At 34.8% G+C, this 15,140-nt stretch overlaps 1 protein-coding gene across 1 annotated transcript in view; it reads right to left on the bottom strand.

Moving 5' to 3' along the window:
* The window catches only part of MARK3 (microtubule affinity regulating kinase 3), a 74,647-nt gene that overhangs the window by 31,030 nt on the left and 28,477 nt on the right, over nt 1-15,140 (bottom strand). The window contains exons 6-11 of the mRNA XM_015813232.1: nt 8,913-8,983; nt 6,485-6,541; nt 5,299-5,535; nt 5,062-5,181; nt 1,204-1,303; nt 887-999 (exon numbers count right to left, since the gene is read on the bottom strand). Coding sequence (XP_015668718.1) covers nt 887-999; nt 1,204-1,303; nt 5,062-5,181; nt 5,299-5,535; nt 6,485-6,541; nt 8,913-8,983 — 698 coding nt within the window. The remainder of the gene's footprint in view (nt 1-886; nt 1,000-1,203; nt 1,304-5,061; nt 5,182-5,298; nt 5,536-6,484; nt 6,542-8,912; nt 8,984-15,140) is intronic.

Here is a 15,140-nt window from a genome sequence, read left to right as displayed (position 1 = left end):
AAAAAAAGACAGATTTCATTTTAAAATGTTGGCTGCTATAGGAGAAATATAAAATTCCCTAGTGCTTCCCTTACCATTGCATGTTTGGTATCAGTTGGCAACTGTCAATGAATATTCAGAGCTTATAGTACTTCAGCATCAGTAAGATGAAGATGTGCATCTGACATCTTGCATCTGCATTTCCCCTGATCACAGAGCAGGATATCAGTAAATAACTCTGGCAATTTCTTTCTAAAACGATTATCTTTACTGTATTAATACTAAAAATGCTTGTGTGGGTGTGGGTGTGCCTAATTTCCTTTTTCTCCCATCTTATAAAAAGAAAACAGATATATGTAAAATAACAGACACATAGACAGAAAATATAATCTTGCTTAAGAAGAAGCACCGTTTCCTGATTTCTAGCCTTATGCCTTAACCCAGGCATGTCAAGCTGCTGGCCTATGGGCCGGATGCATCACGCCAAAACCACGCCCACCCCATTGCTGGCAATGGGGATAAAGTTGTGATATGTCGTGCAACGTCATGTGATGTCACAAGTTTGACATGCCTGCCTTAACCATAACACCAAACTGTCTCTCCTAAATGTACTATTTCAAGTATATTAAGATGCTTGTTAAGCCAAACTATTATTTGTTTTTATATTCAAGGCTATAAGCCAATTCAGATATCTTACACCCTAGTTTACTATGATGAGAACATAAGCCTTAAATTCATGTGTCTATTTAAAAAGAATTGCTGCACACTTGATACGGGAACTAACTTGTGCTGCTAAATACTGAACACACACACAGACCACACACAGTACTAATTTTAAAGAAAGAGTAATAAAACAATATGCTTTGTGATTATATTCAGCTTATGTTAGTTTGCAAAGTTTACTTACCTCTGATGATTTCCTCCCCAGTAGTAAATATGTAGCAGTGATTTCATCGTATTTCATTTTACTGAGAGATTCCTGAATTTCTTCTTGAGAATATCCCATTCCAACCATAATATCTAAAAATGAGTTTTTAGGTTTGATTGGCATATTATATAAATTATAGATTTGTAACAGGACATTTAACTCAATTTACAGACATATTATGGCAAAGATGTTTCTCCTGTATAAATGAACCAGTACTCCATATTACAATTTACACTATTTATTTTATTAATTAATTAATTATTAATTAATGTTTCCTATCTCAATTCATTGGTTACCTATTCTCTTCTGGTCTGCAATGTCTAATTCTGGTTCCACAAAAGGTTTAAGTTCATCATCTTCGTGTCCTGCATTGATCCATCTGTCCTTCATTATTTGCTGCAAAGACAGTTTTTATATTATTCCAACAGCAACAAACATCTCTAGTAAAGCTCACATCTTAATAGTTTAAATAACTGAAGGCAAGTAAGCTTGCCTTATTTGAGAAATAAGCACTGGCACTTGCCTTTCCTTCTAATACTCACAATTGACTTCATCCTATATAGAGCAAAATAAATAAGTGTATATTTTTAATCTGTGGCAATATTATTTTTCCCAAATCTTACTTTCTTATTCTGCATACAATGCACCAGACATAAATTTTAAATTCTAGCAATGGAAAGCTGGAATGATAGCTAAAAAAGTCCATATTAAGAACTAGTTCAGGCTATATTGAAATTATCATGATTCTGTGACCTAGCCTTTCTATTACAATCCATCACATACCCCTCCCCCCCTATGAATATAACTACTGAATCACCTTCTGTCAGACACTTACTGAGGAAGGAAGGACAGTATGGGATGTTTCTGCTTTATAGGCTTACACTGATACAAAGAGAGAAAGAAATGGTCCCCACAAAGGAAATAGAAGTATGGTTATCTAAGCAATCTTTGATTTCTTCCTAAGAATAAGATGGGATGGATGCTTGCTGCTAAAACAGACAGGTCTTAGTGGCTACAACTTCTGTGGTCACAATACCAAAGAAAGAGAAGGAGAGGCATGCTAATAAGAGCCCTGTATCATTCTATAGTAGAGGGCTAAAATATTGGCCTCAATCGAAGCAAATCAGTATAATTTCAGATATGCTGCAATCCTTTCCTTAAATATTTTCTATCTGTAACTTTTTCTCTTTTTGCAATTTGCACAATGGCAAATTTGTATAAATGAATAGGGACATTTCTCTCACAAGGAGTCTCAAAAAAATCTGCTGGTTCACTGTAAGTATCATGTCATGTATGCCTTTTTTCCATTGCTCTGAAACAGGGTACACTTTACCAGACATTGTTTTCACCAACAGCTTACCAATACGATAGTTTGTGGAAGAAATTAGCTTGTTACATTTTTCTCCATGATTCTTAGTTAGTATGGTACAGTGTTGTGGTGGAGCCAGGTTGTTCCAGCTCATAAGAGCTGATGGTTAAATTTTCTGGAATTTTGTTAGCTGCCTAGGAAAAGAGTTAAGCTACTATGCCAAGCATGCAGATCAACTGTACAGCGTGTAGCAATGGCAGCAATGGAACTAGCAGAGCTAGTTGTTAAACAATTACCAGTATACCACTTAATTAGTATTTCAGATTCCTTCACATAATATAACTAACATGAAGAATAGTGGAAACTAAGCAAGAATAGTGGAAACTAAGCAAGGAGAGAAGCAACCTAGAACTAAGGAGAAACTTCCTGACAGTTAGAACAATTAACCAGTGGAACAACCTGCCTCCAGAAGCGGTGAATGCTCCAACACTGGAGGTTTTTAAGAAGAGACTGGACAGCCATTTGTCCGAAATGGTATAGGGTTTCCTGCCTGAGCAGGGGGTTGGACTAGATGACCTCCAAGGTCCCTTCCAACTTTTATTATTATTATTATTATTATTATTATTATTATTATTATTATTATTATTATTATTATTATTATTATTATTATGGCTGCAAAAATTCGGACAACTGGATGGATGCACTAATGGAGTGGATATTTTCTGGATTTCTACAACCCAGGTTCGTTAGACCAAGGATAAGGCTAACAAAACATACTCATCAAGATGGATACATATTATCTCTAGCATATCAGAACTAGTTGTTGAGAAACGTTATCAGCCTTGTGTCCTCTTCTGGATTTCTCAGAGACAGACTGCTGGCTTCCAATGAAACAAATGCTTTAAATAGATCTCCGCTTTGATTCTAAAAACACGTTCACAAATCATTTTGATGTTTGTTTTAAACAAGCGCTTTCTAAGGGAAAAGGGCTAACATGGACAACATCGGTATATAAATTATTTTTGCTTTCCTTTCTTTCTTCCAGAAAAAAAAACAAATATTATTTAGTATATACTGTGTATATGCAGTTATTAAAATAATAATAAAATACATAATATAAAATACATTAAACAAATATTAAAAAAAATGTTCAGTATCAAACAATCATTAAAAAAGTGGGGAAAACGTTTTTCCAGACTTCATAGTTGGAATCCCTAAATGAATCTTTTATTATTATATTATGTATATATATGTAATAACAATGACAACAACAACAATAACAAATAAAAATGCCTAACCCTAACCCTGCAAGCAAGAACTGGTAGGACCATAAAATAGAGAAAGTAACAGAAAATGAAGAAGCTAAAGTGCTCAGACAGGCACCTGCCACGTAACATTCCAGACTTAACAATTGTTGATAAAAAAGACAAAAACATCTGGATAGTGGACGTGGCAGTACCTGCAGACAGCAGAAGAGAAGAGAAGGAACTGGAGAAGATAACAAAATACAAAGACCTGCAAATAGAAATAGAATAACTGTGGCAATAGAAAGCAAAGGTAGTACCGATAGTAATATGTGCCTTGAGAGCAATCCCACAACAACTGGAACACTAGTTGAACACCACTGGCATTGACAAATTCACCAACAGTCAATTGCAAAAGGCAGCTTTACTTGCAACCACTTACATCCTGCAATGATATCTGTAGCACCATCGAACATTCACATCTGCCTATCTCAGGTTCTTGGGAAATCCAGTCTGAATATTGGCTGATTGTGCAACGAATCATAATAAAAATCTGCCTATATTCCAAGTCCTGGGAAGGATTCAATAGGTGGATAAACATGACTAATCTAGTCTAGACATCTAGCTGGATAAGAATAAGTTCCCATCTCTAACTCTGACTTTAACCCGATTTTTTTTTAAAGTTGGGACTTATACTTACAAACACACTGCTTATTACTAAAAATGGTGGATAGCATCCTCCTTCCTTGAGTTGACAAAGCGCTGAAGACACATAAGGCTTTCAGGAGCCACCACAAACTGCTGAATATTAAAAACGAGCACCTTTGCCATTCCTGAAAGGATTGTGTGGCTTCAGAGCTTTGTTGGCTCTAGAAAGAACGCCATCAACCAGTTTTAGTAATAGGCAGTAAGTAATCTATTTAGTAATTGATGATCATTTAGTAATAATTACATATCACATGCCTAGCTATTCTCCAATAGTAGTACTCTGCTCATATCTTAAAAAGAAATGGTCCCATTTTCTAGTTCTTCAAGACTGTTTTAAACAAACGTTTTAAAATATCAATATTTAACATTAGAAACCTCAATACAACTGTTGCCAATACACTAATTTATGGGGGTGTATTGGTACAAAAATAAATCTAATGATCAGAAAGGATCAGATTGCTATAATTAAGTCATTCAGCTAGATTCCGACTTACAAAGAACACTTCAGGTGGAACACAACACCTCTTTAAAATTCAGAAACTTAAAAACACCAAGGACAGAATTCATTATTAACAATATAATAATTTTGGTCAACTGTATAATGCCATGGTTAGCACAATATGCAATGTTTGTATAGCCAGCAACAAGGTTTGAGTTTCTCAAGTAATGGAGAGGGCATGTGAGGAAAGTTAATTATATCTGGTATAAAATATGCTGTAGGCATTTTAAAATATCCAAGTATGTTTTCTCTTTCTGCAACTGAAAAACAACCGGGGAGATCTAGCAGATGCAAAGTTATTAAGGAATATATTCTATGCAAAAATAAATGTAAAAATTATTAAGTCTACTACTACTGTTACAGTAAAATAAAAGTTTATTCAGTATGCTATTACCTCAAGAGTGCCTCTTTTAGTTGGGTTTAGCACCAGGAAACGTTTTAGCAGGTTTTCACAATCTGTTGACATGTAGAAAGGAATCCTGTATTTTCCTCTTAACACTCTCTCTCTGAGTTCCTTAAATCAACAGCGATCAGAACATTACAAAAAGCAGTCAATATGCTGATACAGCTGAGAAATGACATAAGAAGTATTTCCCATTCCTCATCTTTTAAATATAAATTAGCTACATACCTTTAGATTCTGCCCGTCAAAAGGCAGAGATCCACTCACAAGAGTATAAAGAATGACACCTAAGCTCCAAACATCTACTTCAGGTCCATCATATTTCTTGCCTTGGAAGAGTTCTGGAGCAGCATAGGGGGGGCTGCCACAAAATGTGTCCAGTTTATTACCAACTGTAAACTCATTACTAAAACCAAAATCGGCTATTTTAATGTTCATGTCTGCATCGAGTAATAGATTTTCAGCCTATAGGGAAAAAATAATTTGATGAGACTGGGGGGGGGGGGGATTTTTGGCACAAAAAATAAACAGCTGGACTTCAAGATGTAGTTTATATAATTGGCATAACAGTTAAAGATTTAACAGATAAACAGCTGAACATTATCTGGCAACTGAAAATAAATAATGTAAAATATACCCAATTATATATTATTACTTAATAAAGATTTATCATCTTTATGAAGATAGCAAAAAGCTGATTTTTTTTTTCAAAAGCTGAAGTTTCATAATGCATTTTCTGAATTAATATTGTTTAGAACTGAGTAAAAAAGGAAAGATCAGGTAGAAGCTTTTGGCAGTGAGAAATTAAAGTGAAACAGTTGAAGTTTTAAAGGTGGCCACTGAAGAAGGAAAGGAAAGCAAGAAAAGAAGTTTAAAATCTTGGAACAACACATGAAGAACTGAAGAAATAAGGGAAATTAATCAAAGATGCTGAAAGCCCAAAGAAAGATGGAGTTTTGAGGATATTATAGTATATGCAAGCTGGAATGTTACTTCTGTTACAGTCTGGAAATAGACTATATCACACTGAGTAAGAACAACTTTTCATAGAGACAAGGAGTGATGGAATAGTAAACATAGGCAGTGTGAGGCTATGTAAAGCTTAAAATAAGGAGTTAGATGTGTTGCTTCTACTTTTGCCTTTAAATCATCTTTTGCTTGTGCAACAGAGCCCTATTTAGTATAAAAAAAAATTTAAAATACTTTTTATATGTTTTCCTAAAATACGTTCAATTCTATTAAAATGCCAGCCAAATATTAGCCTTATTAACATGCCAAGCAATAGTTCATCTTTGTCACAGAATGTAATCCATTATTTTTTTCAGACTAAAGCAAAAGTTAAATGCAAGAGTAAAACAAAATATGGACTAAAATGCAAATTATTGTCACATAAAATTCTTTATAATTCTCTTACCTTGAGATCTCTGTGAACAATATGCTTTTGGTGGCAATACTGCACTGCAGATACTATCTGGATAGAAAGGTTCAATGATAAAAATAGACATTGTTTATAGAATCAGATTTTGCAGTCATATATTCTAGCAACTGTGCTTAAAATTAGGAAAAGTTATAGAGTCAATACAGGACATATTATGAGTGCGAAGGGGTGCAGCTCCAAATATATTTCTCAAAATTAGTAAGAATTATTCAAATAGTAGTATTTACTACAAAACTGAAGGCAAATCTATTATTTACATTGGCTATTATTAATCTTCCATTAGCAGCCCACTTTTTAAAATTTTCTAAGTAATTCCCATGGATCCTAAATGTGCCCATGCATATTCTTGAAATAAAATTAATGGTGAAGGTGAGTCCTTTGCTATGTAGCATTTTAGTTCCCATATGCAAAAATAAAAATCTATTTTTAAAAATGATGTGAAGATAGGAATCTGGGTTCTAAGAAAGTTATTTTAAAGATTGTAATGGTAATAACATAATTACACAAAAGTAATTCATTGTAGAGTTCAGAAAAAAACTATTTAAATAACATAAACAAGGATTATAATAAAAAACCTAAGGCAACCAATTCTAACAAGGAAAACAAATTTGCAATACTGCATAAAAAGCCTACATGACTACAACAAAATGCTCAGTAAAAGATCTGAAAATTAAAACAGCACATATAAAAGATGCATATAGATGGAGGAAAGAGTAATGTACCACCAACGAAGAGTACACAGAGATAGTCCATAATTGCAAAGTTGGTATTACAGTGAGCAGAGATTGACAAAGAATATCAAGAACAATTAAAAGAACTCATTCAGAAATGTTCAAAATAAAGAGAGAAATTAGTATATTATCTGCATAATTAAGACTGTAAAATACTAGCAGACAAAAAAAGAAAGAAAACAAAAACATAAATTACTCAATTCCAGCTTCTGCTCAATCTTCCTCAATAAGATGGGATGTGTTCCTCTTGGCAATTACAAAGAGCAGAATGAAGGGGCAAGTCTAAAGCATGGGACTGGAAAAGCGTAATATGAGTAACTTGAACTCTCTAAGGCCAGATGCAAAGCAAGAGAGCTTATTGATAATCTGGTTGAACCGCTATGAATTCTGGACAGGTAATGAAGTATCAGATGAAGGTAGAGAATAAATGTATATAAGAGTGAAAGAGGAGGATCCACAGAAACTCTTCCAGCTTGAGGTTTAGGCTGGAATGTGGGACTGAAGTTGGTCACATTTGTGGATAACCTCTGAAGGGAGTAGTGTAGAGGTAGTGCTCAGCAAGCTGGAGAAGAAATCATGTGGAATGCCACTAAGGAACTGTTTTGGGTTCTCTACTCTTTTAATATTTTTATTAATTATTTGACTGAGCAAGTGAACAAAATGTTTATCAAATCTGCAGATGACACATTGGATGGAATATTAATATCCCGTTCATAAACCATTTTGTAAAACCATTTTACAAAAAGGAACTAAAAATTAACGGATTGAAATATAACAGATAAAAGTAAAATTCTTCACTTAGGAAAAAGAAATCAGTATAGGATGAGGAACAGCTGGTAACAGCACTTGTGAAAAAAGTCTTCAAAAGCAAGTTGGTTGCAAACTGAGAATAAGCAACAATGTGATTACTGCATGAACAGCAAATGAAATTTTAAACAGCAATAAAAACATATTAAAATCGCAATAGTTCCACTTTCTTCTAGGTTAATCACACTGCCTCGCAAAGCTTGTGCCCAGTTGTGGGCATCAGACTTTAAAAAGGAATTAGACAAACTGGAACAGGTTCTGAGAATAGCAAAACGAATTATCAGGGAGCTAGAAATTGAATCCTATGATGAAATATTGAAAGAATGGAGATATTTAGCCTGAAAACAAGAGGGAATATGACAGCATTCTTTAAATATCTGAAAAAGTATCAAACAGAAGATACCAAGACCTGTTCTCATCCTACAGGGCATCAAAATCAATTTAAGATAAAGAAAGCAGACTCTAATTGAATATTAGGAAACATTCCACAATAATGTTTTTTTGCTTCTCTTTACTTGACATACGAAAGTTGAAGAGAGACAGACATAAGTTGTCAATCCTTCAGGTTCCTTTATAGAACTGAGATTAGATTTAATGGCCTAAATAGTCTTTTCCTGCTCTGGTTGGATTCTTCTATTAAAAGTACTCTCCATTAACTCCTTGTAGAAACACTGAATTATGTAGGAGTTACCTTCCTTTAATTCTGTATCATATAACTTACAGCATCAATATTGGTGGACTGCTGTCACATTGTTGAAGTCAATTTTATCAGTATTTTCCACCATGAACAAATGTCTCTATAAGGATGAGATCAATCACTAACAGGAAAAAATCTTGAAATATTTTACATCAAATTATTTTTATACCTGTCTAAATTTCGCTCTTGCCTCTTTTTCCTTCATTCTTCCATGTGCAACTAGATAATCAAATACCTCCCCTGTAATTAAGGCATAAAAAAGAAAAACAGATCACTTAATGATCAAATAGTAAATTATTCTTCACTGTGACAATAAATATATAATTAGAAACTAACAGAACATTCATGTGTAATTTTATAGATTTCAAGTTATGTTTTATTAAACATCTTCAGAATTGTTATAGTATTTCTATTAGTTTTTGGTTTTTTGTTTAATACTTTAGAACAATCATTTTACATTAAGATTAATTTTCAACTACTGTGAACATTTTGAAACTCTGTGGAGGATAAATGGGCTATAATTATTTAGATAGGTAAGCCAAATAACTACAAGAAATGACAACACTTTCCAACTTTCTCATCAATGTTGGAATTGGTATTCCAAAACACGCTTTTTCTAATCTTAGTGACGTAAGATAATCATGACAGCAATAATAAATAACACCAAATAATTTTGATCCAAAATGGTGATTCATTTAGATTAGTAGATTCCATTTCAACTGCATATTGCATGAAAGAGATAATTTTGCCTGTGCTCAATCTCCTATAATAAATGGAACTGGGTAATTAACTTTTAGTAACACAAGGAAGAAAAAAGTATTATTATGTATACAATATGATTTTATATTATTTTTAGTTTTGCATATGATTTGTTAAGCCATGATCATGTTTCTTCCCCCCCCCCAAGCTGTAGTTTATGGGACAGTTCAAATATTGAGAATGTTTGCTGTCCATTATGTCAAATTCTTCCCCATTTTCTGTATTAAATAAGGTCAAAATTATTGTTGCAGCAATATCACAGAAAGTTAAATCACTTATGATGGGAAACTGAAGACATTTTATAATGACTTGTACCTAGTGTTAGAATCAAGAGTAAGTACATGAATATAATATGAAGGGGGAAACTGCCTGAATCAATTTCTTATACTACCACAGACAGATTCCTCTGTCCAGTTATTAGAAATTTTCCATCATCTGTAACCCTATATTTAGAGCCTGTAGCTCTCCTGAACTTTTGCATATAATGATCCGCAGATGACTTTGGGGAAATTATGTGAGCTGCTTTCCCATCCTATAACAAATATAGTCCACATATTTTTAGAGAATTGGAAAGAATTTCAGGATAACATCCCTTGCATTCCTTTAAAGTTCCCCCATAATGTATATGTAAGAAATTACTTCTGCAGTTAGGGAAGCAGAGACTGTGATTACTATGCTTCTATACTTGAGAGAGTTGCATGACTTCAAGGAAGATCCCTATAAATGTTTCTCACATTTGGAGTTTGCAAGAAAAACATATGCCAAAGCAACAATCCCTCACCTTGGAAAATATGTGAAAGCTCTTCACAACCCCATTTTTTCAGGGTCTAGAACAGAGCAGTTTAACTTCCAAACTATTTAGGCCCAACAGGAAAAAAAATAATCTCCATACTAATTTGCAAATTATGACTGGTCACTAAGTTCAAAGTTATAATGGACTCCTTTAAAGCTACTCATCACCCGGTTTCAAAGTTATGGCCACTGCAGTGCCCCTGCAATCACATGAACAAAATTTGGGTGGATTTTCCTTTATGATTGACAGCAGGGATGCTGTAGTAGCCTCCTGCCCATTTCTCTCACAATTCTGCTCCACAGGCCTTGAGCCTGCTTTCATACTCCATTGAGTCCCAGACCCTCCTCCCCAACCTGTCATTGATTGCTCGCTTGTCTTCTGTAGAGTTCCAGAGCTGCAGAGCTTGCGTTGGAGACAAAAAACAAGCTGCTCCATTTCTTGGCATCCCTAGGCTGCATGAATCTGTCCCGGAAGCGGATACCATTTTTGGAGTGGCCACAATATAGATATTGGATATTGCCATGAAGCTAGCAGTGATGCCCAGTGGCAAAACGGCCTGCTCTCCTTCACTAATTCAATCTCTGGAGCTCTGGAGTTCCACAGAACATAAGTTAGTGATTGGTGACAAGGGGTAGGAAGGAAAATGTGGGACCTGGTGGGGAGGGAAAGCAGACCCAAAGCTTATGGAGATCCCAAGGGGCAGGAAGGGTACCTGGGGGGAGGAGACTGTGGAAGGCCAAGAACAGGTGGATGTGGGCCTATGCTAGGCTTCCCCCTACCTGAGGCACCTGTAACAGCCATATCAATAATCAGCCAGCAACCACTTATACAAATTATACTTAGTTGTCACTGTGTCACTGGGCTACATTAAAATATCCCCCTCCCCCCATATCAATAAAATTGCTTTGGCTATACAAAGAGCAGCAGTAAGGGAAATATGACAAACATGTAAGAAAATGTAAATTGTTTACTATCTTAATGTATTTTTTTAATTTTTTAGTATGTGGCCAGACAAGATATATCTTCATACTGTCTAAAAATTTGTTGGGAAAATATTTAAGTATTTTAGAAAAATAATATTCTTTCAAATTGAAAGCTATATACTGATTAAAGAAAATCCAATTAACAAGTCACCCTAAATATAATGACAATACAACAATTTTTGATCTGCTCAGAATGAGTCTTCTAGGAACATGCTTGCTAACAAAACCATGTTGTTATATTATACAAATTAAGAACTGTAATTTGTTCTTTTCAAACAGATATAGTGAAAAAAAAAATCAAAGGCTCCCTATTTTAATATAATATGCAAATAAAATATATTATAGCATAATATGCAAATAAAAAGTAAAATATCAAATGGAAAAAATGAAAAGGTTACTCATAATTTGTTAATATATTCCTTCAAGGGAAGTACTAGTTGTGTTATAAAGAACATATAACAGAATATGCTCATTTGCTATTGAGAACTGAAGTCAGGAATAACGTAATTAGGGATATCACTGTTTATCCCCCACTCCAAGTATCCCACCTGAGTTTTGTTCTGATCTTTTCCTGTTCTTATATGTCAGTAATTATTATTTGTTTTCTATCTGCAGCAGGGAATTGGATGTGTATTACTTCCACTTCCAGTAACACATAATAAATACATTATCGTAACTTTGAACAATAGCTGAGCAATTGTTCATACCGGAGAACTACCTGTATAGTCAATCTCTAAAAACCATTCATAAAACTAGCCTCTTTTATAGGTTTTAGGCTCAACTATTTTAAATAATTTATATATGTACTTCCTCCCAGTAAAGAGGGAGCACATTCCAGAAAAGTGGAGGGAGACAAGAAGCAACATAGCCTGGAAATGGATACGAGAATGATAGCCACTCCTTAGAATCTCACAGGTTATATCTGTTAGGCTGAGGACAGCAAGGATTTAGTCTGGCAAGATTCGGTCTGTTATGTGTAAGCAAATATAGAATCGAACTATGGCTGAATTGTGTTTCATGTTGTTCTTAGGCTTAGCCTGACATCAATGAATCGAATGCCAGTATTTGTTTTAGACTAGGCATTGTGATTATGTTATTGATAACGTTCTCTTTCATAAGCTGTATTGTCAAAACAGAGTAGAGAACAAATCACAATGCAGTAACTAAAACACAACAAGCCTACTTTAAAATTTTACACAGAATAGAATAGAATAGAATAGAATTCTTTATTGGCCAAGTATGGTTGGACACACAAGGATTTTGCTTCGGTACATAAGCTCTCAATGTACATACAAATAATAGTGATAGTCATTATCATATACAACATGAAAATAATTCATCATAAATCATTAAATATAACACTTCATCATAAATCATAAGATACAAGACAGTGATAGTCATAGAGTACTAGCTAAGCAAACACCATATATCATACTAGGGTACAAAAAAACCAATATAAATTGTAAGATACAAGCAGCGAAGTTATAGTCATAAGATAAGGATAGGTAATAGGAAAGATGACGAGTATCATAGTAATACAGCTTTACTAAGTATTTTGACAGTGTTGTAGGAATTATTTGTTAAGCAGAGTAACAGCATGGGGGGAAAAATTGTCCTTATGTCTAGTTGTTCTGGTGTGCAATGCCCTGTAGCGTCGTCTTGAGGGAAGAAGTTGAAATAGTTTATGGCCAGGATGTGAGGGGTCTGTAGATATTTTCACAGCCCTCTTTTTTGCTCGTGCCGTATACAGGTCCTCAATGGAAGGCTGGTAGCAATTGTTTTTTCTGCAGCTCTAACTATCCGTTGAAGTCTGTGTCTGTCTTGTTTGGTTGCAGAAAGTTATAGACGTGCAATTGACAGACTCAATAATTCTTTTGTAGAACTGTATCAGCAGCTCCTTGGGCAGTCTGAGCTTTTTGAGTTGGTGCAGGAAGAACATTCTTTGTGCTTTTTTATGACATTTCTGATGTTAGGTGTCCATTTTAAATCTTGAGATATTATAGAACCTAGAAACTTGGAGGTCTCTACTATTGATACTGTGTTGTCTAGTATTATAAGAGGTTGTAGAATAGTACGGTTTCTTCTAAAGTCTACTATCATTTCTACAGTTTTGAGTGTGTTCAGTTCAAGATTATTCCGGCCGCACCACAAAGCTAGTTGTCCAACCTGCCTTCTGTATGCTGATTCGTTGTTGTCTCGAATGAGGCCAATCACTGTAGTATCATCTGCAAACTTCAGTACTTTAACAGAAGGATCTTTTGAGATGCAGTCATTAGCATATAGAGAGAAATGGAGACAGCACACAGCCCTGGGGGGCCCCTGTGCTAATTGTACAGGTATCTAATGTGATTTTGCCTAGCTTCACTTGCTGCTTCCTGTCTGTTAGAAAGCTTATAATCCACTTACAGGTGTCGTCAGGCACGGCTAGCTGATTTAGTTTAGTGAAAAGAATATCTGGAATGATGGAATTGCATGCTGAACTGAAATCTACAAAAGGGACCCTTGCCATAGGTCTTTGGATATTCAAGATATGGTAGGATGTAGTGCACAGCTGTATTAACAGTATCATCTGCTGATCTATTTGCTTGGTAGGCAAATTGTAAGGAGTCTAAAAGCGGATCTATGATAGTTTTCAGGTGGGCCAGCACTAACCTTTCAAAGTTTTTTATAACTACAGATGTCAGACCAACCCGTTTGTAGTCGTTCAGTTCTTTGATGGAGGGTTTCTTTGGCACTGGGATGATAGTAGAGCATTTGAAGCAAGAAGAAACATAGCACATCTCTAGTGATTTGTTAAAGATTCGGGTGAAGATGGGGGCCAATTGATCAGCACAAGCTTTCAAGCAAGGAGTTATCTTGTCTGGGCCTGATGCTTTTCCAGGCTTTTGTCTGTGAAATAGACCTTGCACATCATTTTCTGTGATCACCAGAGATGGGGAACCCAAGGGGATAGGGTCAGTTGTAGGAGGTATAGCTATTATTGGTGTATCTGAGAGGGAGATGGTGCAGAACATCTACCCAGAGGGGAAGATTGGATGGAGAGGCTCTGTAAAAGAAACTCCTGAATTCAAAGATTAGATAGAAAGGTGAGTGCTTGGAGAATGATGAATCCATTAGCTGCTTTGTGTGGTCAAAGGTTTTAAACAACAACAACAACCACAAAAACAATAATAAGTGGTGATGGGAAAAGCTATAGATTTCCAGGCATTAAAAATATTCTTCAATGTTGACATCATCAATAAAATAGGTGCCTTCATGTACCTGACCATCTTATCCCTAGTAAGTCTCTGAAAACATTTTTAACGCTATGCAGGTTAATGGACTCAAATTGATCTTGGATAATCTAGCCCAAGACCATTAAGTGCTTTAACAGTCATTAACTGTACTTTATATTGAACCCAGAAACAACAGAAAATCAATAGAGTTGGTAGGTAACTATTGGGACTTAGCCAACCAATGGTCTAGAAAAGGATTAATTTTGCCTTATTTAGATGGTAGTAAGATTTTATACAGAGGAAATTATTTGTATGTATAAGACTTGATATAGTTTTCAGCTTGTAGCTATCATTGAAATATGTCTTTTCCTACCTGCAAGACAAACTGCAGGAAAAAATCAGAGCAATTAAACACCTCATTTTCAGAAGACAATTTAACATCAAATATTGGGAGTGTCCAGAATATTAATAAAAATTAAATTAAAAAACAAAAGCATGACTAAGCCAAGATAGGGAAAATACTGAAGTAGCAATCAATCATAATAAAACCACAAGGGATTAAATGTGATTTGAAGCCCAATATGAAGAACATCCTGACCTGATTTAATTCATTTATAACTTTTAGAATAAATAAGTAAATAAAACTA

Source organism: Protobothrops mucrosquamatus, unplaced genomic scaffold (genome assembly GCF_001527695.2).
Source record: "Protobothrops mucrosquamatus isolate PMUCROS unplaced genomic scaffold, P.Mucros_1.0 scaffold145, whole genome shotgun sequence".
NCBI lineage: Eukaryota > Metazoa > Chordata > Lepidosauria > Squamata > Viperidae > Protobothrops > Protobothrops mucrosquamatus.
The sequence above is the reverse complement of the archived record's forward strand: the minus strand, read 5'-3'. Positions and strand labels throughout refer to the sequence as shown.